Here is a 25,926-nt window from a genome sequence, read left to right on the forward strand (position 1 = left end):
GCACTTGACCATTGAAAAATAGAGAGAGAGAGAAAAAAACCAACTAATAATTGAAATTCAGAATAATTGTTTATGTATGACAAATGCAAAATAAAAAAAAACCTCACACATGCGCAAAACACACCCAAGTGCGGAGACGTTCTAGTGTATTGTGTTTGTTTACAAGTAGGTGGTAAAGTGCCTGGTAAATATTTTTTTGTAATGAAACAGCTTCTGCTTAATAACTATGCCAGTGTGTCTTGCTCCCACTCGTTTCTCTCTCCCTCTCTCTCTCTCTCTCTCTCTCTCTCTCTCTCTCTCTTTGATTTGTTGTTGTTTTAAGCGATCTTTCGCTTCCATGTTGTAATCGTCGGCAATGTCACGTCTTTATGTTATTAACCTGCCAATTATTTGACTATCAAAAATCAGTCAGGTACGTGGCCCAAAGAGCAGCTACTCCTCAATATACCTTCGGGTATTTTTGGTACCGTTTTGTTTTCAGCTGTTGCCATGCCCCAAAATGCACAATGAATGGGAGTAGAAAAAAACAAAAAAAAAGTCGTGACAATTTTCGAGACATGCTTTAATTAAGCGCTAAACAAACATGGCTCGACACATTTCAAACTTTGTTGCTTTGGATTTTGATTTTTAGCTTTTTTATTTTATTTTTTGTTTTGTCTCAACTTGTACGTTTTCTTTGAGTTTATCACCAGGTTTGCAGTTGTTTGCTGTTCCCTTGTCTGGCGCTTGTCTCATTTGAGGTTTTTCGGGCTTTTTGCTCGAGTGGCTCAACACGTGTGCCCCGAAACAAGTACAAAATATTTGTACAACTTCGTGTATTGATATGCAAATTGGGCAACTGAACCAATTTGAAATGCTTTTTGGCCTTGAAGTTGACTTGAATTCAATTTGTTTGACGAGTATGCTAGAGTACATACATATATGTACATATATGTAAATATCTGCATAATCATGAGAAAACATCTATTCAGGGCAAGATTTAAAGAGGCATTAACTTAGGGATCGTAACAGATATATCTATTATATGCAACAGTATTGAATAGAGAAATTATGATAATATACGACAAAGGAAAAATATGGCGTAGATTAGCAAAAAGTAACAAACTTTATACTTGAATAACATTTGTTTTTATTGTCCAATTATTATATATTGTACATGGCCTTAAGCTGGCTGCCAAATATGGCTATATACCAAAAATTTTGCATACTGTAGGCCAGTTAACTGGAAGACTTAATCTGCTTGAACTCTACAAGAACATAAATACCAAATTTTGTGGCTCAGTTTTGCGTAGCTCAGTATTTATTTAAGGTTTCATGTCTGTAATCGATGTATATCGATTTATGGACCAAAAACCGAATATAGCTTAAAATAGTAGGGCAATCTCGTAAATCTGGTTCATTTAAACTTGGCTGCCTTTAAAATGACTTCTTCTTTTGTTTGTCTCTTCTTCTTCAATTTGTCTGTAATCGATATATATCGATTTATGGACCAAAAACCGAATATAGCTTAAGATAGTAAGGCGATCTCGGAAATATGGTTCATTTAAACTTGGGTACCTTTAAAATGACTTCTTCTTTTGTTTGTCATGAACAATTTGTCTGTAATCGATATATATCGATTTATGGACAAAAAACCGAATATAGCTTAAGATAGTAAAGCAAACTCGTAAATCTGGTTCATTAAGACTTGGCTCCCTTCAAAATGACTTCTTCTTTTGTTTGTCTCTTCTTCTGCAATTTGTCTGTAATCGATATATATCGATTTATCGACCAAAAACTGACTATAGCTTAAAATAGTAAGGCAATCTCGTAAATCTGGTTCATTTAAACTTGGCTACCTTTAACATGGCTTCTTCTTTTACTACTCATAAACAATTTGCAACTGCAAGCGCATATTTTAGTCGCCCAATAGACCAAATGACTGTTTGCCACCCACATGGAGAAGTCTACAATAAAAATTTAAATTGGAGGTCGCAAATTAAAAAAAACATTAGAAGTGGCTAAAAAAAAGAGTGCATTGGGCAACGGCATGCCAGACGGAAATTTGCTGACTACTTTTCAGGCAGTCGCAGTATATATATATACGTATATCGTATATAGGCTATATCTATTGTTCATTTTTCCATGTGTCTTCTATATGTCGAACTGTTAATTTGCACTGACTGCAAATGGCATGGGTGTGGTTGGACTTGTGTGTGTGTGCGTGTGTTTGCGTGTGCGGCTTAGTCGAGCCGCCCAACTAAGCATTGGAATTGTAACGCCCACTCGGCCAAATGCTCATCATTAGCTTTCAGCGTTTGCTTTTGATCGGATTATTATATAAGAGCGCAGCGAATGCAACGTACAGCACGTGATTAATTCAATTTATAAGGCGTGCGTACACTCAAAATACTTGACAATTATTTTCGAACTGCACTCAAGCGTTGCCATAACGACAAATACGTACTTTGAACCAACCTGCCCAATTGTGAACAAGATATCGATATCGCAACTGCGATACATTTGATAATTACTATAATTTGAGATCGAATTTTTATATTCACGACAATTGTCGTGCAAATTATATGGGTTAGTCATGCTAGAAGTGGATATATTCATGTTATGGTGGTTTAAACACTGTGTAGGGATCTATATTCTAATGCTAAACTGAAAGAGAAACTAGAGAGTATATTATTATGATATTAATTATATATACAGCGGGCCCAGAAACGAGAAGCGGGAACTTCTTTATGCCTAAAGGTATTTTTTTTTGAGAAATTATTTAATATTCTCTGAAATTGTTCCAAATAATTTACCAAATTTTAAATAGAGTTCATAAGTTCAAACATATCGGAAATAAGCAAAAACTATCTGAACCTCAAGCCAGCTAATTGAGGAGCAAACATTCTACAAGGAAGTTGTAAAGTAGAAGGAAGTTGTCAACTAGATTATAAGTTCATTTGAATAACCAAATGAACTAGTAAATTAGCGTTGCTTTAAACATTCAACTTCCTATATACAGTTGTATACAGTTGTTATCGATTATCGATAGGCACTCGAATATGCATTACTGTAGTCAAAGAGTTGCCATACAGTTAAAAAGTTAAATTTTTTGACTAGTTCTCATCTAGAATATATTTACAATATACACATATCCTCTCAAACACATTTACAGGGTATCTGGACAATTAAAAACATTGAATGCAGCCAATTTCCCATTGTTTACAGTTGTGTACATGCACAGAACAATAAACTCAGACCCCTCTCTATATATATACTATTCATAAATACGATAATAAACTCATGATTTCTGTTTTACCTTTCTATCGAAACACAGGCCCAGACAATGCAATTGACATTGAACTGCATGCAGCTTGGCTCTGATTTCATCGGTATATAACGAAAAATGCTGCTGCAGTTGATTTCAAATAGATACAAAATAAAAGTATTTTAGCTGACATTCACGCGCTAGCCATAATTTGCTAGCCAAATTATCAAGACTTAAATTACATTTGCGTGCTGGGGGAAAAAGGGAAAGATAGAACTCGCGAGGGGGTGGCGGGTGTGGACCGTGTGCTATAAACAGACAGCATTTGTATACCCTTCAAGAAGGGTATTTTTATTTTGTCACCAAATGTGTAATGCATAGAAGAAGACATCATCGACTACTCAAAGTTGTATATTCTTTTTCGGCATTAACAGCCGAGTTAATATAACTATGTCCGTCCTTCTGAAACTTTGCCTACATTGGTCTGTCTATTGCAGAGAGTATGGATGCCGAATTTAGCCAGATCGGGCTACTATATCATATAGAAATCATAGTAATAATTAGTCGAACTGCAGGCTGTATGTGTGTCGGAATTGGAACATTATATTTTAAAGCTATCCTAGGAATGATCAATCGAATTATAGGCTTTATGTGTGTGCCGAATCTGGCCGGATCAGGACACTATATCAAATAGCTGACATATACATGATAGGTCCAACATGAACTTCTTGCAGGAACAACTTTTTCCTTTGCCAAGTTATTTTGACCAATCTTGAGATTCGAGAGCTTTAACAAGCTCTAAAGGTTTAAGCCAAATCTTAACAAGGTCGGACTACTTTATCATATAGATATATAGCAAAAATCAATTGTATATTCACTTTTGTTGACCAAACTCAGCAATTGCAAGCTTCACTATCCACCCAAAAGTACGCTTAACCATATGAAAGAGTTCTACTATACCTTATATATCTCCTACATAAACAAAAAAGTTTTCATATGAAAGCTTTTCTAGAAGGGCATTAAATGCTCGGCATGCCGAAGCTGGGCATTTTATGTGATGTTATCTGGAAAGCGCATTTTTCCGAACGCCTGAGAAAATGGTCAGCAAACGGAGCCCGTTGCCGGAACTTGATAATTTTCTTGGCGCTGGCTGCGACTCCGACTCTGACTCCGACTCTGACTCTGGCGCTGGCCTTTTACTTACAATGCATTTTATGGCCTGTGGCCGTTTCTATTTGCACATTTTCACTGCTAAAATGGCAGCGGGCAACCTGCTGAGCAGATTCTTAACAAAAACGAACAAAAAAAAAAGCAACAACAACAACAACAACGTTTGTCCGTCGCATTAGCAGGCATTAGCTGCACTGCCCGTTGCAGTAGTCGTTGTTGCCGCAAAATCGAAAGCCTGGCATTAACAAATTATTTCTGCATAAAATTGTGGCCCGGCAGGCAGAGGCTGGCAACTGGTAAATGCTAGCTGGATAGCTAGTTGCCTGCCTGCAACTTTGGCTATTTTTAGCCAGAGTTCCATCAGGCTCGGCTCGGCTCGGCTCGGCTCTCCTGCCAATTTAGTTGCCATTAAGTATAGCCGGGCGTTGTCCGTCCGTCTCTCTGCATTGATTTCAAATTTGTTTCGCACGAACTGCAATAGGCTGTAGCCACGCCCTGCCTATTGCCTTATACGTGCTACTAAAATAAATAAATGTCGTTTGTTGGTCGTGTTAGGCAGCAGCCACAGTACAGGATGCCCAGCTACACAGACTGGCTGGCAAACAACAATTAAATAAACGCCGGCAACTGTTGCCGCTGGCAATTGCTGCTGCTGCTGCTGCTGGTTAAGTGTTGCTCTGCAGCTAACAATAACTAGCTAAACAGCATTGGCCATTGGCCAGTTTTGTTATTATTCCCCTATTTTTGTGCCCCAAGCTCCTCAATTGGCGCCAGCAACAATTATGTGTGTGTGTGTGTGTGTGTGTGTGGTTTGCTTTGGTTTGGTTTTATAAATAGACACTTTGCTCCCATTGTGGTCCACAACTGTCATTTGTGGTGCGTGCTGTGTCCAGTTGCAGCTCTTTTGATTGGCAGCCAGCTAACGCTTAAGTGCAGCCAGGAAATGGAAAATTTCAATTGTGGCTCTATCAGCATTTCTATCTCGCTTTTTTTTTTGGTCTATGTTCAAGAATACAAGTTTTTCGATTATAGTTTTATGTAGAAATCAAGTTACTTTTTCTGACAACTTGCATTTAGGTAGCAGCTGCTTAAGCAACGCTTACATAAGTTCAGCAATTGTCTAAAATGAAAAATAAAAATAAAAACTTAAACTGACCCAATTTAAATGCTGCCAATTTAGCTGCTTGAAGAGACCAGCACATTATTTAGACTAAATTCAACTAGAACCAAAACAGTTTCTGTAATTTTAAATTAAAAAAAAATTAAAATAAGCAGGAAGTTTAGGGATCGAAGCCCTGCAATTTCTTCCAGTCCTTTAAATGCGTTGCAGAAACTTTTTAATATAATGTATAAAGTTGTATTATTAATAATAATGTGAAGTATGCTCATGCGCTTAAAAATTGGCATACTGAGCACAAAGTTTGGAGTTGGAACCATCGGGAATATAAGTTGACTTTCTTCTTGTCCTATAAATATATTTTCTATATACATATATTTAAATCATATGTTAAAGATACTTTCTAATCCAAAGTTGGGGCTTAAAAATAAACACACTTAGCATGAAGTTTACGGATCGAATCCCTGTGAAGACTAGGTTAATTTCCTCTAGTCCTATAAATATGTTCTCTATGTACACATGTGTAAATCATATGTTGAAGAAACTTTTTAATACAAAGTAGGAACTTTAAAATGAACACAAAGAAGACAAAGTTTAGGGATCGGACCCCCGTAAAGACAAGTTTAATTTCTTCTAGTCCTATAAACGAGTACTCTTTGTAAATATATGTAAACCTTATGTTGAAGAAAGTTTTTACTATAAAGTTGGGGCTTAGAAATTGACACACTGCACACAAAGTTTGGGGATAATTTAAATTAGAAATCAATTATAGTTTCTGCTCAACCCATAAATATATTCTCAAGGGTATTTACTATTCGGCAATATTATTGTATGAATAGCAGTCATAAGAAAACTGTCAAGTATGCGATATAACATATATATGTTAATAATAATTAAATAGACATAGCTTGGGCATATATGTATATATATACGACCTTAATGAACCATATTCAGCTTTCCCCCGACCCCTGCAGCATATATTTGCCCTAATTAAATATGCATTTTACAACTAACTGCACTATTTGCCCAGCATGACGGGCAATTTCAAGTCCAATTGGAAGTCGCTTTTGCTATGCATGTACATATTTATTTGCATAGCTGTTGGGCCAGTTGAGTCTGTGGCAAGTTCATTCATTTATTCCACACAGCTGAATCAAATATCAATATGCACACAATTTATTGTCAGTGTTTTGGCCAAGACAAGTGCGCGCTGCAATAAATGCATAAATAAATAATTCATTTCGCTTTCTTATTTGCATTGTTTCACTTACAAATGTCGCGTGTCAAAAGTGCTGCCAGTCGATGATATATTTAATATTTATAATTATAAACAATTTTTTATGATAACTAATTACGTTTTTTTCACAATTTCTTGCAGGTAAGTTTGAGCTTGACTTGAAAAGCGCTGCGAAAACCCAAAAACAAAATCGAATTTGGCTAAGTATTATTTAGATATAAAGATCGTTCGTTTTATTTACAGTTTTTGAGTATATTTTTAATGCATTTCGAGCTTTATTCTGATATTACGCATACGCCGCGTTGCATAGGCCGCTTAATTGGCCTGTTGACAGCATATTGCACGTATTGCTTGTTGTTGTTTATTTCTCGCCGCGTTCGGGTTTTATAAATGCTTTTAATTAAAAATATTTAAAAATAAAAACATGCAGGCGGCTATCGGAACAAGCAAAAACAACAGCAGCAAATAAATATAAATAAAATCGAAACATGACCAAGACAACAATTATAGAGAAAGTGACAGCGCAGTTGCACGCAAAAAAATAAACTACATGCCGCATACTCCAATTAATATGCACAGAAACAAGTGAAAAACCAAATCAGGAATTAAAGCTGACCGAAAATATACACACACACACACACACGCACACACAAAGACAATAAACAAATTGGCCTCGTGTGTTCGAGGAAAAGTTTTGTTTTTGTTCAAATTCAGCCAAATTAACAGCTTGTGCGCTTTTGGTCCGGCCCAAACACACACACGCACACACACACAGACACAGAGACACACACACACAACAGCTGAGCCCAGTCGCTTACGTAGTGCCAGAGTTAAAATCTTCTGAGGTAATTCACAGCCTCTGAATCATGCGTGACGTTTCTTAACAACAACAACGAAAGAAAAATAAAAACTTAAAAAAAACTCGTTTGCCAGACGCGCGCTAACTGAAAGCGCAAATTACATGTGCATATGCATACATATATCTATATCTTATATATATATATATATATATACCGTGTATATGGCTTATAATGCATGGCTAATTGCACAAACAATGCAACAACAGCAACAACAACAACGACAGCAACATCATGACCTGCTTCAATAAATCCAACCCAAAACCCAATGCAATTGAGCGTCGGCCGCTGCCAATTGGCAATTGGGGCAGCCGCTTAACAATTGACAGTGGAACGTCTGAACCCGTTGCTTGGATTCGTTTTGTTGTCAGAGTTAGTTAGTGGCACAATTTGTGGCTCAATTGTCTAGAATTGGGCACGGTGAAAACAACATCAACACACACACACCCCTGTGTCAATCACTGGGATTCCAGTGGGCACGTCAAGTGTTGGCCAGCCAAATTGGAGCAGATCCACTAGAAAGATAACCCCTTCCATATGTCAAGCTACAGTAGCAGGCATACGAGCTCGAACAGCTTAAATGAGTATATATATTTTATTGATATATAACTCAACTACATCAAATTGTGCCTTAATAACAAAATAATAATTATAATATAATCAATTATTATACGCTATATCAATGCAAACATGAGTGTGCCGATTTTTTTGTCCGCCAGTGTAAATGCACATGTGCAAAGTGCAGACCGGACACAGCTTCAACTAGCCAAGCACTTGGCCACTATTTTGGCCAGCTTGTTGCATCTAATCTAATTTTAACTCAAATGTGCATGTCGAAGCGCCTTGTTTGTGCATAAAATGCAGCGCCTGCAATTAAGTTAACAGCCAAAACAAGCCAAACATGTTGCCCCAAAGCAAGTGGCAAGTGCCAAGTGGCAAGTGGCAAAAGCAGCAACAGCAACAGCCGCCAACAGAGTCGCATCGTTCCACTAACCATGGCCAAAAACTCGCCACTAAGCCATGGCTGACGTAGAAAAATTGTAGAAAAAATATATATGCGGAATATCAAAAACAAGAAAGAACGAAGCTTAAATACTCTTCCTTCTGTGTCTTGCAGCTTAGCAAATATGTGAGCAGAGTTGTGGGACTTATAAGAATGATCCTTGCAAGAAGTTGCTCTATGTATTGGGCTATATGGGAGAGACGAAATAGACTGATCATGGGCCTACATACCTCTCCTCCTATATATATAACACACTTCGTGACAAAGTTATAATGCCCTCTGCGAGAGTATAATAAAGTTAACAAAAAGCCAAAACATGTAGCAAGTATCTTTGGCTCGCTGTTGCAGCAGCAGCAGCAACAACAACAACAACAACAGCAGCAACTGCAACATCAGCTTATGTGTATATTTTTAGACATTACGTTGCGTTTGCGTTGTTTAAAAATAGTTGCGCCCCAGTCGCCACAAGCCGAGTGTGTTTGTTGTTGTTTGTTGTAAAAGGCTGCGCAGTCGCAGCGCATTTGATTTTGGCTTTGGCTTTGTGCAGCCAGGCAGCTCTCCATAGACAGACAGAGAGACCAACCGTATCTATAAATATCGCTACGCTTTTTCTAGAACAATTTTTCATGTTAGGCCGCCGAGTGCATTTGCCCTGTAATCATGGTGTTGCTTCTACATGAACATAATATATTGATATTGATATGTCTGGCCGAGCAGAACTTATTACAATTGGCAGTTGAACACATAACAAGGCACGAGATATGTTGTCTATATACTCATAAATACTCTCACGTACTTATAAATACTCTCATATGCACGCATCGTATGCGTACACTCGCAAAAAATTGTGCTGCTAGTGAGTATCTAAAAGATGTTGCCTTAAATCTTAAATGCTTGATTATACTCGTAAATGCCTGTTAGTACTCATGAGTACTCGTAAATACTTGCAAGTAGTCGTAAAAACTTTTAAGTACGCATAAGAACTCATAAATACTGGCAAGTACTCGCAAGAAATCGTAATTACTCGCAAGTACTCGTAATTCCCCGCAATTACTCATAAATACACGTTAGTACTCATGAGTACTCGTAAATGAGTACTCGTAAGTACTCGCATATGCTTGTAAGTACTCGCATGTACTCGCAAATAATCTCGTATACTCGCATATAGTCAACTTAAGCAGTCTACTTTGACTCTTTCTAAGCTATGCTATATAAATACTTCCGAAAACGGAAGTTTACCCTTTATTCCAATACAATTTTCCCAAGTTCACAACATTTTTTTACGTGCAATACTTTCCCATAGCCAGGTTCTGCGTGTTTAGAGTCTATTGAATTGCAAAAGTCTCGAATTCCAATGCCGTAGCTCAGCTTAAAGTCGTCTATAGCCAGCGGTGGTGCTGTGTTGTAGTGGTGCTGCGATGGTTTGTGGTTTCGTTTCACATTAGCCGCCTAACAGAGAAAAAAAACGAAGATGCAGCGTGGAGCACGCCTGGCAGCTGCAGCTGGCCAAAAGGATGCGCATGCGCAGCCCAGCCAAGCCGTGTGTAATTAAAGTGTTGCATATTTATGAAAGTCATGCAGCAGGCGCACACAAATAGACACTCAGCCTAAATGGCATCGATGTGGTCTATAAATAGGCTAAATGTTATGGCCAGGCTAACTGGCTGCTGCAAAAGCAGAATGCATGCGCCTTAATGGCGTCTAATAAATGCTCATTGGCATAATAGACACGTGCTCCAAACTGGCAACTATGCAGCATTAATATTGAGTTGATTGATTGATCAATCAAAGTGCCTGCACTTGGAGAGTCCACATTCATTCACAAGGAGCTGCTGGCTGTCATCCTGCTGCCTGTTGACGACGGCAAATTACCAACCGACCGAACTTTGTTGCAAAAGCGCTCGTTGATGTTGTTGGCAATGGCAGGCAACCGTTTGCTCGATGACAACTGCAGCATGTGCTAATCAAGAAAGCAACAGCAACAGCAAATGGGAAGCGGGTCTAACCGACTGCCTAATACCCATTCACAGTGCAAGAACAGGCCAAATGGTTAAGATATATCCATTTGTTTGATCTGCCTCCTGGTTATTTGAATCGATCTTAAGAGTAGTTACTCCAGCTCTTAATCTGTAAAGTAAATATATCCTATTTAAAGAGTAACTTTGGGATACTATTGGATCCATCTGTAAAGGAGATCATCTTCTTCATTTAAAACTTGCTTATTACAGATTTAAAGATATAGATTGCACCCTTTCTCCCAATGAACATGGCCTTATACTATTCGTATATATTCCCAAGCTTATACGAACGGCACCTGGCAACAAATATACCCTAACTTCACTTTGTGAACGAGCATAATAACACTCAGCACACACACACACATAAACTCCCCTAACGCAGCAGACAGCCAATTAAAAGTGCCAGCCAAGTTGAGAGTTGCGTCGAGTTGAAATCGAGTCCGAGTCCGAGTGCGAATGCGAGTTCAGGTCCGCAAGTTCTTTTAATAATAGCTTTAAATGGCTTTTGCGCAATCAGATAACTTGCAGTTTTGCCCGTTGAATTCCAGCTAACTAAATGGCTCCAGGCAATAGCAGAATATACAAGAGCAACAACAACAACAAAAAATGGAATAAAAACACGCACTCAACTCGTTCCCAGCACTCTATCTACCTCCTGCCTCCTGCCTCCTGCCTCCGCGAGTCTGTTTGCATTCAAAGCCAAAGTGAAATTCAATAGAACTGGCAAATGGCATTTGCGAGCGGTGCTTGTGCTCCATGAAGCCCATCCAGAATCGCATCCCATCCTGTCTTGCCAATTGCTGTGCATGTCTCTATACCACGTAACTGTGCCTGCTCAAAGGGTATATATGGCTACAACTAAAGTTTTACAGTTTCTTATATCAAGAGCTTATTAGAGCAACAACTCGTAGAGTTCTCAAAAAACCTATAAAAGTTCTGATTAATGCCTTAAATCCGATTTCGGAGTGATATATCTCTTTCAACTTCCAGGATCGGGCTTTATTTGGCCGAAATATGGACATTTAAAATTTTGAAATTGAAATATCTCGGGTAAAAACATTCCGATTTCGGATTTTAATAGTATAGATTCTGATCTTTTGGTCTATTTTTATCCTTTAATGGAAAAACTGAATCGATTATTTGTAACGCAATCTTTGCATATTCCTTTCATCTCTTAGGCTCAATTATCTCTGAGCTTCATTAAACTATCGATTGACATGTTTGGGAATCGATTAATATTCTATCATCGATTATATTTAACGCAGCCTTTGCTCTTTACTTTCTTGTCCTTAGACCAATTATCTCTGAACTACATTAAACTACAACAAATATCGACCGTCATGCTTATTTATCGATTATTATTCTATCATCGATTTTCTTATCGCTTCTTTGCTTGTTTTTTTAAATTTTTTAAGCTCAATTATCAGTGAGCTACAAAAACAATTAAACATATCGATTGTTAATCCTTTCTATCGATTGTTTTGTAATGCATTTAATTTTTGATTTATTTGATATCTGACAAAATCAAGTTAAGTCTCTAAAGTTATCGATTGTCATGCCTATCGACACTCAACCATACTGGCGTTTTACAGCACTATTATTTAGGTGCTGCCACCTCTTTTATAGGCTACCCTTTTGGTATATCACACCCAACTTTAAGCTACTTCTTCCCTGGCAGTTAAAGCTAGCCCAGGCTGTCCACTCACCTGGTCTCCCTTCGGTGGTCCTCCCCCGGGTGCCAGAGGTTCGGGTTGGAAGTTCTCTTTTATGCAAATGTTTTTGTGTGGCTTGGGGCATTCCAGGCTATTTGGTGCCTGTTGCCTTGGTATTTGTGAGCGATTGTGTGTGTGTGGGTGCACATGTGAGCATGTCCTTGTGCACAACATTTTTATTTTCACTTTTTGTTTTCGCCACGTTCCAAGACTTAGCACGCCCCTCACCAGCTCGTTGTTTGTGGCCGTCGCATCCATTGAAATGAAAAGTTTTGTACGTCCGGAAAATGCTTTCTGCTGCTGCTGCTGATGAGTTTTCTTTATCGCATTGACGCCAACATCTGCTGCTGGGCAGCGAAATCGTGAGGGGCGCATAAAAAAAAAAACGACCGCAATTCAATGTTTAGACAAAAGATCGCAAATGGCTTCGTTTCTACATAACCCACATAAAAGTTGACTCATCCACAATGTGTTATGCTATATACATATGCAAATGTGTGTGTTAATTATTGCAATGCAACTGTCGGATACATATTTTGCGTGTGAGTATCTGTGTGTGTATCTTTTTACAACACACTTTACATGCATTTTTATGATATGGCACATTTGGATCCAAGATTTTGTCATCTCTTTAACACTCTGTTGTCACGAACTTCAAAAATGTGAATTCGTTTCGTTGCGGTTCGATCATATAACGAAAATCATTTTTTTAATTGTATCTACAGTTGCCCGATGAAACAGCATAAAAGGCAAATAGAGATAGAGAGAGAGAGAGAGAGAGAGAGGTGAAGAGAAATGAACACGATAACAATAGCTGTTAGTTTATTAAGGTCAATGTTAATGCCAGACAAGATACATTTGACAGCTACTTGTAACAAATACAATCATGTTATATGAGATTTTAGAGTATTTATCATAAGACTCTTAAGTGTGTAAAAGAGATTTTGACGTGGAAAAACGAATCGATTCTGACTGATTGATGGATGATCAATGCGCAGCTTTAACTGTGAGAGCTGAGAAGTTCAAACCTCTTCAAAAGAGAAGAGCTCTAGGATGGAGTTTTGCAGAATTCCAGCAAGAAGAGTTGGGAAGCGGGGAACGAAGTTTGTAGGAAAAACGACAACAACAAGACTGGCAAGCGTCACAAAACAAGTGTGAGGTCGCTGGTTCAAATCCTGCAGAAATTTGCAATAGATAGACGTGTGTTGCATAACTTTGCACAACTCTGAACTGAACTGAACTCTGAACTACAACCAATTTCTTAACCGTTTGCATTCCCAACATTATTCAATCGAACCAGGCAACGCCGGTTAATTTCTTGCAGTACTTTTACTATCGATAGTTTAATATAACTAAAGAATTGTATAGTTCATTCGAAACGCATAACTTGATCAATATTTTATAAGGCAAATGGAGCTCTTAACAATTCAGCTTAATTTTCAGATAAATTCAACTAGATAATGGCACACACAACTCGCGCCAACACTTAACATAAATATTAAAAACTAAAACAAAGCAAAAAAAAAAACAAATGAAATGAGAAAAAACTTTAAGCAATTTCCGCAATTTTCGATTCGGAAGCGCAATTAAAGTTGAATTTAAAATGCGCGCAAAATGCATAAATAAAATCAATTTGTCGCTAAGAAAGAAAAAAAAAATCGGAGTGAAAAAAAAATCAAGTGGTGCATAGTATAAAATTGTTGCATAAATTACAAAACATTTGCAATATTTAACAACAACAAAAAAGTGGTTAATAATTGACAAAATAAAAAGCAAGATAATTTAAATAAATTGTGCACGTTTCAGATTAAACTAATTGCATAATAATTTAATTACACGCCGGACAAAACAAAAAAACTCAGCCAGAAATTACCCTATGAAATGTATCTGAATATTAAAAATAGAATAAAACACGTTCCGCACACAGCTGATACAGAGTAGCTAAGGCCCAGTAAATTGCTCAATTCAGGTGCAGCTGGCTTGTGGGAGAGAGGTGTGTGTGAGAGGGGCGGGGGCGGGGGCTGGGGGGGAGGCAACACCCACGCACGTGCCTCCTTCTGTGCGCGGAACTGCATTGATATGAAATTTGTTGCTATAGCCTCGCTTTAGCGTGTTTCCTTAATAAAACCAACAATTTTACGACTAGCTTAAGTTGATTTTATGTGCATTTACATACATATATGAAAATATATTTTGCTAACGACAATTTCCTTTTGTATTTAAATTGTGATTGCAGTTGGTACTTCCGCAAAATCAAACGCATCGAGGCTGAGAAAAAATTGCTACTGCCGGAGAACGAGCACGGCGCATTTTTAATACGCGACTCCGAGAGCCGCCACAATGACTACTCGCTATCAGGTGGGTGGGCTACAAAAATGGCATGCGTAATGCCATCAGACTCTCTGAATTACAATGCATATACTATATCGATATATATATCTATGTCTAAATTGCAGTGCGCGATGGCGATACGGTTAAGCATTACCGCATCAGACAATTGGATGAGGGCGGCTTCTTCATTGCCAGACGCACAACATTCAGGTTAGTTTATACATCCCCCCACTCTCCTTATCTAATCTCGTCTATAATTAACTTTAAACAGAACCCTACAAGAGCTTGTCGAGCACTATTCCAAGGATTCGGATGGCCTGTGCGTCAATCTCTGCAAGCCCTGTGTACAGGTATGCCATAAATATTCCGAATTATGCCTTAATTCATGGTATTACCTTTTGGTTTATTCGTACATTGCATTTTAACATGCACTTAACATGCATCTAACATTACGTCTTGCTAGCATTAACATGGCATATTAACATTTAAACATTAACATTTAACATTTTCGTTATGATTTCTCATTGTTTTTACGTAAAAACTTAACGAAAACGATTTTAAAATACTTTTTTTTTTTGTATTTTTTTCCTTTTATTAATATACTAACGATATTATAAAAAAAAAAAATACTAACAAATAAAAGACAAATACATTTACGGGTATTTTTGAGGTAGGCTTTTGTACTTAAACATAAACGTTAATGTGTGTGTGCGTATGCGTGTGTGTATTTGCCACTGCCAAAAAAAAAAAAAAAAAAAACACCATCACGCCAAAATTTATACCAAAAAAAAAACCCATTCATTTTATTTAATTCATGAATAGCCAAAGTACAAAGTGCAATTAAATGCAAAAGCAAAATTATACAAAATTAATGCCAGTTATACACAACAAATTAAATATATTTATATGAATATAGGAATTGTTGAGTCAGTTATAAAATACTGCACTAAAACCAGTTGGGAATTATAAGCTGGCAATTGTAAATAAATGCTTGCGCAGTCCTATTTCTTGTCTAAAACTTTGCCCAATTTGTTGTAGGCATTCTCAAGCTTACGCCAGACTCTACTTATAAATGTAATTATACTATAATTTATATACTTTGTATAAATAATCTTGCTTCATCGCGTGTACATATATATATATATATATATATGCGCATTGTATTTGGTGCAACTGCCAAATCGCGTGTCTAATTTATGCAAAAAAAAAAAACACAAAACTCTGCGAAGGGCATGCAAAAAATTTCAACTTATGCACTTTCAAATTTGCAACGCCCCGTGAGTCAGCGCATTGGCTCAAACAATGGCAAAAAATTTAATTAACCAACTACAGCTAAATGCACTTTGACTTTGGCTTGAGGCCAACACACAATTATAATTATAATAATAATAATAATAGCAGCCAAATTACAACGTTAATTGCTCTTTTAACATCTCCTTCGCTCTTATCTACTTCAACAAATAAAATTAACAATCGAATACGACTGAAATTTAATTTTGTACATAATACCTAAATGTATGCCACATTTACAACCAACTCTCAATTGGCACCTTCATTGAAACGAGCCCAAAAGCACACACCATATCTAAACAATTAGCTCCTACAAATATATAGCATTTTTATATTTTTGTAAGACTAATTGATTTGTACTCTAATCGCAGATTGAAAAACCTGTCACCGAGGGTCTATCGCATCGAACACGCGATCAATGGGAAATCGACAGAACTTCGTTGAAATTCGTACGCAAACTGGGCTCCGGACAGTTTGGCGATGTCTGGGAGGGTCTATGGAATAATACAACGCCCGTGGCCATCAAAACTCTCAAGTCGGGTAAGTTGAAAGACGATCACTTGATCCAAAAAAGTCTAAAAATTGAAATAGGAAATTTTCCTACCAGACTTTCCTATTGAATTTGGATATTGAAATAGTTTACCTTAGAAATGGAATAAAAATCTTTCTCTTTTCTTAAATACCTCACTTTTCTTTACTCTACTTAAAAATAGATATATGTAATTTTCTCTTGGTCCAAATATGCTTTAAAATTGAAATGGGAAATTTTCCTACCCGATTTTCCTATAGAAATTGAATATTGAAATTGTATACCTTAGAAATTGAATCAAAGTCGGGAGCGCCCGACTATAAAATAAAAGTTACTTGAGCTGCATATAGTATTCTAAAAGATACATGCCAAATTTGGTAACTAACTCTTAAAACCAAAGAGATAGAATAGATTAAGAAATATAATTACCATATCGATTTTTATCGATTGCTTGAAAAAGGGGCAAGTTATCGATTATCGGGAACTAGAAGGATCTACGTTCAAAATTGCAAGACTAGCTCTTAAAGATTCTGAGTTCGACGCATCCATATATACGGACAGACAGAGGACAGGTAGACGTGCGGACGGACATGACTAGATCGACTCGGCTATTGATGCTGATCAAGAATATATATACTTTATAGTGTCATAGATGCTTCCTTCTTCCATTTTTACCCATTTTCAATGGATGCAGGGTATAAAAAACATTTGCTCTAAGATACCTTCGGTTAGCACCTTTATGCTTTAAACATTTTTTCTATTTTCTAACATTTCTCGAATTGTGTCTTGCAGGCACAATGGATCCCAAGGACTTCTTGGCCGAGGCTCAAATAATGAAGAAACTGCGCCACACCAAGCTCATACAGCTATATGCGGTCTGCACCGTCGAGGAGCCCATCTATATTATCACCGAGCTCATGAAGCATGGCTCCCTATTGGAATATCTGCAAGGTATGCTTTGTCTATGGTTTATTCTTCTAGATACTATCACAAAAATTGATTAACATAGCATTTGATTCATGAACGCCTCTTTGACAAAAAACGCTTTAATCCATCGTGTCATTTAATATTTCTGATGTATGTGTTTTTAATATCTTTTAGCAATTGCAGGCAAATGTCGTAGTATCAAAATGCAAACGCTCATCGATATGGCTGCCCAAATAGCCGCTGGCATGGCCTATTTGGAATCGCAGAACTATATACACAGAGATTTGGCGGCACGGAATGTGCTCGTTGGCGATGGCAATATCGTCAAGATTGCCGATTTCGGCTTGGCACGGTAAATACAACGAATACAGAATTTAATATCAATTTAAATTTAATGAAATTTTATTTGACATCAACAGACTCATCAAGGAGGATGAATACGAGGCACGCGTGGGCGCACGCTTCCCCATTAAATGGACAGCGCCGGAGGCGGCCAATTATAGTAAATTCTCTATTAAATCGGATGTGTGGAGCTTTGGCATATTACTCACCGAACTGGTCACCTACGGACGCATACCCTATCCAGGTGCGTTTCGCTCAAAATATAATCAATTTAATTCAATGCTAAAATTGTATATTCTTTTCCTTTATTAGGCATGACCAACGCCGAAGTATTAACCCAGGTGGAGCACGGCTATCGTATGCCCATGCCGCCCAATTGTGAACAGCGTCTGTACGAGATTATGCTGGAGTGCTGGCACAAGGATCCGATGCGCAGACCCACATTCGAAACGTTGCAATGGAAGCTCGAGGACTTCTATACATCCGATCAGAGTGACTATAAGGAGGCTCAGGCCTACTGATAAATGCTTTATGCGCCCGCTGCCGCCAAACATTGGCAAACTGGCTGCAACAAGGTGGCGCCCGGCGCTGCAGCCAGCCAAGCGGAGCAGAGCAACAACAGCAACAACAACAAGAGGAAGAAGAACGAAGCATGAAGCAACATTGCGCCGTACAACAGCAACCCAAAACGGACAATTCTTATTTAGTTACTTATTTCAGTTTTGCACAGATTTTCTATGGCATCATAAAGAAACAAAGGAAAGGCAAATATGTAATCCCATGCTCCTCCACCAGGAGCTGAGTGTACGTCTAGGTATCAATATATATATATATATATCTATATATATATACAAACATATATAAATATATAGGAATTACATGTTATTAGCGTTTAAGGCAGGCAGATTTTAGTGTTTAGGGCAGGAGGATTGCAGTGTGCTAAGAATGAAAGTATATATATATATATAATTATATGTATGTGTATTAATAATATTTGTATTTTTGATTACAAAACATTTCTTTTGTTTCATTAAACGCATGTACATTTATATAGCTATATGTATGTATATCGTCATGATTTATGCAATCGGGCGCTGATCAATATATTGTGCATATATCTATATATATATCGGATGTATTGCTAATCATATGGCACACGCATACATAAACATATAGTTCACTTATATATATATATATATACACGAAACGCATAAAGTCACAGTTTTTTATAGGATCTTCATATGCATATTTGTTCTTTTTAGTTATATAGCCATTATAAACGATATTTAAATACTTATATATTTATGCTTTTAGTTAAAAACATTACGTGTCTTACCTTATATTCAAAACAAGCAAACACACACACACACACACACACACACACACTCACACTCAACATAATCAACGACATATATGCTTTATCTTTATCGTGTAATCGTAAAAAGCAAAACAAAAAAAAACAAAAATTAAAAGGAAAGTAAAACGATTAAAAGTTAATAATAATGCAATGCAATAAAGTAAACTCCATATTATTAATGTTATACATTTTAATTGTAATTTTTAATCATTAAATTATACACACACGCATACACATACACACGCGAATCCATGTACATTTAGTGAACAAAAACATCAAAATAAAATTTACTATCGTAATTTATATAAAAAACAAAAAAAACAAACAAGCAGAAATGTATGTTTCATGTATTGCAAAATATTCATTGCTAAGGTTTCAATTTTTATTTTTCAGTTTTTATAACTGATGTTTTATTTTCGGTGAGTATTATTTTGATATTTGATGAGGCACTTTTCTTTGATTTCCCTTTTGACTGAAGTGCAATAAACTGCTTATACTTATAAACAATTTGGAGCCCAACTAAGTTAAATACCTAAACTACGTATATCTTAACCAAGAAAGCATGAATTGAAGGCTGATTTTATAATGCTAACCCTAGTACTTATGTGTTCGTATCTAGTATGTATTCTAAATGATTTGCCACTATGCGTTTTGCTTCTACCTACAATGCACAAAGTATATAAATATTAACAAATTAAACAGCAACTGTAATCAAAAACAAATAAGTAGAAAACATTTCCAAATTGTACTCAAAGCGAATTATTCAACAAACCGTTTTTTCTTTTTCAAACAAATTATGCAGAACTGTCAGAACTTAATTGTAACTAGAAAACTGTCTTTAAACAAAAAAAAAAACTATATATATATATGTGTTTAAACAAGTTACAACAATTTGTGGGCGTGTCAAATATAAATATACATGTATAACGATTGCAATAAAAATAAGTTTGATCAAATCATATGCGTATATATAACAACTTTTGAGCTATAAATTGTGAAATATATATGCAAGAAATTGACAATTTCGATGATATAATAAAGCGAGCATATATATAAATATTGACGTATATATGTCTGTCTATATATATGTATATCAGTTTTGTAAAAGGCCACCGCTTTTGATCTTCCACATATGGGTGTGTGTGAGGTCCCAAACTGGTCAATAATTGTTGATTGAATTTTTGGTCAATGCGAGTTTCTGAACCAAAACAAAACGAAACGCATTGAAAGCCCTGCCTAAAATGTCGTCTGGCAGCCCGCACAGCACCGCGCCCCGTCTCGCTACCCTGACATTGGGCCGTAAGTGGTCAAGCAGGCAAACAAATACACTCACTCGCACACACAGAAAACAATTGCCAATTGATGACGATTCCAACGTTTTCCAATGTTTGCCGCTGAGTCAGTCGAGCAGCACGCCGACAATCGCTCACTTTTGCTTTGTCGATTAATTCGGGCATATACTGCTAAAAAAAAAGAGAAACACATGAATTGTACAGACAGACATGCAGGTACATATATGTTTAGCTAGACTGTAATTGTTGCCTTTTAAGGTAAAACGGCTGCGCCGGCCACAGCTGCTTTTTTTTTCTGTTTTTTTGTTATTTTTGGTGTTGGTAATCAATCAAGGGTGGGTGGGGTGGATCGGCTGGCCGGTTCGTCACGCTGATAAGCCGCGGCGATTCATGCCCCGCATTTGCGGCAGCAGCTACAAAGAATAAAAATAACAATAATATATATCATTTGTTTATCCAAACACTTCCTGCGAACTGAGTGTGCGCGCGCACGGCTTGGCTTTTGTTTATTTTTGGGCCGAAATCAAACATCTTTGGGGCATTAGTAAGCCGCCTTATCGGCAGACGCCCGCGCGCTGACAAATCTCATTTCCATTCACTTATGTCTTAGTCATGTACAAAATACCCGCTCGAAAAATTCATAATACATAAATAATAATAAAAGTCGTTTAGCCATATTCAGTTCTTCATCGCTTTTTATTGTTATTTCTTTTTCTCTTTTTTTTCGTAGCGGTTACAAATACTTTTTAGTTTAGTTTTCTTTTTGTTTTTTGGGTATTTTTGAGTATGTGTAATACATAATAATATATGTAGGAATGCTTGGGAATGTTTAATGTTTAATGCCGAATATGAATACATACATATATGTATATATATATATATATATTTTTATAATAATACCAATGTGCGTATGAACTCGTGAATTTCGATAGAACATAAAAATATGCTAATTTCTTATGTGTAATATGTGTGTGTGTGACTGTGTGGGTGTGGGTGGGCGTGTGTGTGTGTGTGAGTGCGTTTATATGGTATGAGTTCGTATAAAATTGTTATAAAAAAATGTAGTTTATCTTTGTTTTTGCTGTCCCTGTTGCTGGTGCTGGTGCATACGTCCTGTCTGTGTGCGTCTGTCTGCCGCCCCGCACGTCTCTTCTTTGTTCTCTAACCTATTCTAATGCGAGAGAGGCAATCAATGCAATGTTTTGTGTGTGTATGAGGCGTAGCGCACAGACAGGACCACGCCCAGCGTCAGTCACAGTTGTTCTTGTTGTTTTTGATGTTGCTGTTGTTGTTGTTCTTTATGCTGCTGCTGCTGCTTAGAAGCATTTGCGGTGAACAATTGATGGGCCAGACTCGTCGTACTCCTGCTTGGAAATCCACATCTGCTGGAATGTGGATAGGGATGCCAAAATGGAGCCACCAATCCAGACGGAATATTTACGCTCTGGTGGCGCCACAATCTTAATCTTCATGGTGGACGGAGCCAGAGCCGTAATCTCCTTTTGCATACGATCGGCAATGCCTGGATACATGGTGGTGCCACCGGACAGGACAGTGTTGGCATACAGATCCTTGCGGATATCGACATCACACTTCATGATCGAGTTGTAGGTAGTCTCATGGATACCGCAAGCCTCCATGCCCAGGAACGAGGGCTGGAAAAGTGACTCAGGACAACGGAAGCGCTCGTTGCCAATGGTGATGACCTGTCCGTCGGGCAACTCATAGGATTTCTCCAGCGAGGAGCTAGAGGCGGCGGTGGCCATCTCCTGCTCAAAGTCCAGAGCGACATAGCACAGCTTCTCCTTGATGTCGCGCACAATTTCACGCTCAGCGGTGGTGGTGAACGAGTAGCCACGCTCGGTTAGGATCTTCATCAGATAGTCGGTCAAATCGCGGCCGGCCAAGTCCAGACGCAAAATGGCGTGCGGCAGGGCATAGCCCTCATAGATGGGCACGGTGTGGGTGACACCGTCGCCAGAATCCAAAACGATGCCAGTGGTACGACCGGAGGCGTACAAGGACAACACAGCCTGAATGGCCACGTACATGGCTGGGGTATTGAAGGTCTCGAACATAATTTGAGTCATCTTCTCGCGATTAGCCTTGGGATTTAGTGGAGCCTCGGTCAGCAGGACGGGATGCTCCTCGGGTGCCACACGCAGCTCATTGTAGAATGTGTGATGCCAGATCTTCTCCATGTCATCCCAATTGGTCACGATGCCGTGCTCAATAGGGTATTTTAGAGTCAGGATGCCACGCTTGGACTGCGCCTCATCGCCCACATACGAGTCCTTCTGACCCATGCCGACCATCACGCCCTGATGGCGCGGACGGCCGACAATTGATGGAAAAACGGCGCGTGGTGCGTCATCACCGGCAAAGCCGGCTTTGCACATGCCGGAACCGTTATCGACAACCAAAGCGGCAACCTCTTCGTCACACATTTTGCTATATAGATTGGTTTTAGTTTCTGCAATTGAAAAAATAAGACGAACCAAATATGTACACTCGAATCGGCAAACGGCTTACGACTGCCGTCGCTGCCCAGACTTGAGCTGAGACTCGAGTCTCAGACACGCACAAAGAAAGACTGAATTTATTACCTTTTAAGGAAATATAAGAGACGAATGAAGTTTTTTTGTTTCAGATTCTCTGAATTTACCGCTGCGCAAACTTTGCACAATGACTGACGCTTCACAATTGAAACGACGCCTACTTTTTTCAAAAGTGGTTGAAATTTGCCGAGCGCTCGGCGCTGCCACTCTTTTTAAAAATACCAAAAGAAAATACCCAAACAGAAAATGCCTAAATAACGATATGTCTATCGATAAGCGATAAGACGCAACAGCTGCTCAAGCCGCTAAGTGCTTGTTCTTGCCGTTCCTTTGTTTGTCATTGGTTTAAATGTGCAATAAATTAGTTTTTTAATCAGTAAATTAAGTTAATACGCAGGCGCTTTCGATATATTTACATAACCATCGCACATCTCTAGTCTAGCCAGCCAGCCAACCACCCACAAGAGCACCACCCGACGATAGCGCCATTGCGACTTATTTGATAGCCGTGCATTTATCAGACATGGTCGACATTAACTTGGAGTGCGTAAAGTTGATTGAGCCACAGCCAACAACAACCACAGAGCAGCAGCAACAGCAATATCTAGAAGCAGCGCGCATTCTGCTCGTGCTGCTCGAGAATGTGCTGAGTCAGCCAAATAACCTGAAGTTTCGCACCATTAATCTGGAGAACAAAGCGATCAAGGAAAAGCTTCTCTCCCTAAAGGGCAGCGAGCGATTGCTCGATGCAATCGGCTTCAAACGCACGCCAAGCTCCAATGTGTACACTTTGCCCAGCGAAGTGCCGCTGCAGCAGATACAAAAGTTTAGAGACGTATTAAATAAGCGGCGCGAAGCCTGGCTAAACGGCTCAATGCCAAAAAGTGAGTAAATAAAATGATCTTACATCACTATTAAACTGAACTAATCTTGTGCAGGTCCAATTAAATCCCATGTGACAGCAACACGAACAGAAATGGCTACTACCTGTACCACGCCTTTGTATATACAACCTTCGGTGCCCTACAGACAACGCATTGCCTTTCCACGCATGCTGGTTAGTTTACGGAGTTGACATAAGTGCATTCAGTAATTAAATTTTTGAATTTTTAGCGCACGCCCAATCGATTTCTGCAATCCCTGGAGCTCTACAGCGATGCGGTCATGCAGTATGAGGATGAGGCACTGCTGGCCAGCGGACGCAGTCTCATACCCGTCGATGAGCTGACAATGAACGCCAGCAGCAAGCTACTTGCCATGCAGGAACTGATTGCATCTGGCCAGTGCCAGGAGAAGGAACCTTGTATACGTGATCTTCTGCTAGTTGAGCTAGTCAATTGGTTCAAAACGCAGTTCTTCGAGTGGGTCAACAACACACCTTGCCAAGTGTGCGGCAGTGAAGACGGCAAACTGCGTCGCACACAAACTGAGGGTGATGTGCGCGTCGAGGTCACAGTTTGCTGTGGCCAGGAGTCCAAATTCCATCGCTACAATGACATTTCCCAGCTATTGGTAACCCGAAGGGGGCGCTGCGGTGAGTTTGCCAATTGCTTTACATTCCTGTGCCGGTGTCTGGACTATGATGCACGCCTAGTGCACTCCCATTTCGATCATGTATGGACCGAGGTGTTTTCGGAGACGCAAATGCGCTGGCTGCACGTGGATCCATCGGAAAATGTGGTCGACTCACCGCTCATGTATCAGCACGGCTGGAAGCGCAAAATCGATTATATATTTGCCTATTCGCGGGACGATGCACAGGACGTGACCTGGCGCTATACCAACAATCATCGGCAAATATTGCAGCTGCGCAGGCTGTGCTCCGAGAAGGAGCTAATCGAAACGCTGAATGTGATCAGGGCCAAGCGCCAGCAATTCTCTAGCCCCGAACGCAAAAAATTCCTCAGCCAACGCTACATGTGCGAGGTCATTGCAATGACCGTGGAACGGTATGCATTAAAAATTCATTGATTGCGCTTGTTGTTGTTGTTGTAGTTAAAGCTGCTCTTTATGTATTCTTTTTAAACTGCGCAGCACGCCAACCGAGAGCGAGCTGAAGGGCAGAAGCTCGGGCAGCTTGTCGTGGCGACAGTCGCGTGGCGAGCACACATTCACCAATGTAAGTCACCAGCTGCTGTCGTTAATTGTTTTTGTCTATATAAGCACACGATCTGTGGCATTATTTAATTGCAGATATTCGTATTTACGCCAAATGAAAGCGAGCTGGAGCTACGTCAATTCAATCTACGCTACAGTTGCGCCAGCGATACGTACGAGCGATATACCAAAGGTTTGACAGCAAAATCTTATCAAATCTGCTGATGACCGATTGCTTTCTTTTTATAGATGGCGACCGTTTCAACATACTGGAAACCTACAAGACCTGGCAAAGTGCGCAATACTCATCGAGGAACATATTCCGCAAGGTGGAGCGGGATTGGAAAATGGCCTATTTGGCGCGCCTAGGTAGGTTCTCTATATAGCTAACTCTCCCTATTTTATAGCTAATATCAAATATATGTTTACAGAGGGCACGGACAGCGCTGAAATCATTTGGAAATTTAATTTGAGCAAATCAAATCTTAAAGTTAAATCCTACAAACTCATATTCGAAACAAAAACCTTTGGCGAGGGCAAAATTAATGTGAGCATGGAGACCAATGATGGCAATAATTGCATCGAAAACGCCAGTGAATTCCAGATTGTGGCCAAGTTGAGTGGCGTGGATTGGCAGCACTCGCAACTCTTCAGACAGAGCCTAAACTCAAGGGAATATCCGTTTGAGTTGCAACTAATATTGCATTAACGTGAACAATTACCAATTATTTTGATCGGATTCCCAATTGTATTGTAAATAAACCCGACCTACCTCAAGCTTTATATTAAAAGGATTTTTAAGAGGAAATTGTGGAAAATAATGCAATAAATTATGTCCGACG

General features: G+C 38.8%; 3 protein-coding genes across 5 annotated transcripts in view; 2 read left to right on the forward strand and 1 right to left on the reverse strand.

The window, feature by feature from the left end:
• The window catches only part of Src42A (Tyrosine-protein kinase Src42A), a 51,365-nt gene extending 31,900 nt beyond the window's left edge, over positions 1 to 19,465 (forward strand). For 2 of the 3 annotated variants that reach the window (XM_064691723.1, XM_064691722.1), the window contains 8 exons: positions 14,598 to 14,719; positions 14,818 to 14,902; positions 14,964 to 15,042; positions 16,354 to 16,522; positions 17,304 to 17,462; positions 17,613 to 17,790; positions 17,858 to 18,024; positions 18,093 to 19,465. In XM_064691723.1, the coding sequence (XP_064547793.1) occupies positions 14,598 to 14,719; positions 14,818 to 14,902; positions 14,964 to 15,042; positions 16,354 to 16,522; positions 17,304 to 17,462; positions 17,613 to 17,790; positions 17,858 to 18,024; positions 18,093 to 18,301 (1,168 nt within the window). In that variant the 3' untranslated portion in view covers positions 18,302 to 19,465. The remainder of the gene's footprint in view (positions 1 to 14,597; positions 14,720 to 14,817; positions 14,903 to 14,963; positions 15,043 to 16,353; positions 16,523 to 17,303; positions 17,463 to 17,612; positions 17,791 to 17,857; positions 18,025 to 18,092) is intronic. The other variant, XM_064691725.1, reaches the window with a different exon arrangement.
• Positions 19,466 to 21,106: 1,641 nt separating this feature from the next.
• Act42A (Actin 42A) lies at positions 21,107 to 23,190 on the reverse strand. The gene is made up of 2 exons (XM_064691815.1): positions 23,036 to 23,190; positions 21,107 to 22,902 (listed from the first exon to the last, which is right to left on the reverse strand). The coding sequence occupies exon 2, from the start codon at positions 22,874 to 22,876 to the stop codon at positions 21,746 to 21,748; it is 1,131 nt and encodes a 376-aa protein (XP_064547885.1). The 5' UTR covers positions 22,877 to 22,902; positions 23,036 to 23,190; the 3' UTR covers positions 21,107 to 21,745.
• A 107-nt stretch (positions 23,191 to 23,297) lies between these two features.
• Positions 23,298 to 25,892, forward strand: Pngl (N-glycanase Pngl). The gene is made up of 7 exons (XM_064691813.1): positions 23,298 to 23,871; positions 23,926 to 24,044; positions 24,101 to 24,936; positions 25,022 to 25,106; positions 25,181 to 25,277; positions 25,334 to 25,453; positions 25,516 to 25,892. The coding sequence occupies exons 1-7, from the start codon at positions 23,511 to 23,513 to the stop codon at positions 25,791 to 25,793; spliced, it is 1,896 nt and encodes a 631-aa protein (XP_064547883.1). The 5' UTR covers positions 23,298 to 23,510; the 3' UTR covers positions 25,794 to 25,892.
• Positions 25,893 to 25,926: the final 34 nt, after the last annotated feature.

The sequence above is a fragment of the Drosophila montana genome, unplaced genomic scaffold (assembly GCF_035044405.1).
Source record: "Drosophila montana isolate Dmon_TW-CO22-7 unplaced genomic scaffold, ASM3504440v1 contig_3468_1, whole genome shotgun sequence".
Classification (NCBI taxonomy): domain Eukaryota; kingdom Metazoa; phylum Arthropoda; class Insecta; order Diptera; family Drosophilidae; genus Drosophila; species Drosophila montana.

Excerpts from the sequence above, each read along its gene's own strand:
- Pngl (XM_064691813.1), top strand. The coding sequence starts at position 23,511 with ATGGTCGACATTAACTTGGAGTGCGTAAAGTTGATTGAGCCACAGCCA. Across the intron at positions 23,872-23,925 it reads AAACGGCTCAATGCCAAAAA|GTCCAATTAAATCCCATGTG; the intron begins GTGAGTAAATAA and ends AATCTTGTGCAG. Across the intron at positions 25,454-25,515 it reads GGCCTATTTGGCGCGCCTAG|AGGGCACGGACAGCGCTGAA; the intron begins GTAGGTTCTCTA and ends ATATGTTTACAG.
- Act42A (XM_064691815.1), bottom strand. The coding sequence starts at position 22,876 with ATGTGTGACGAAGAGGTTGCCGCTTTGGTTGTCGATAACGGTTCCGGC.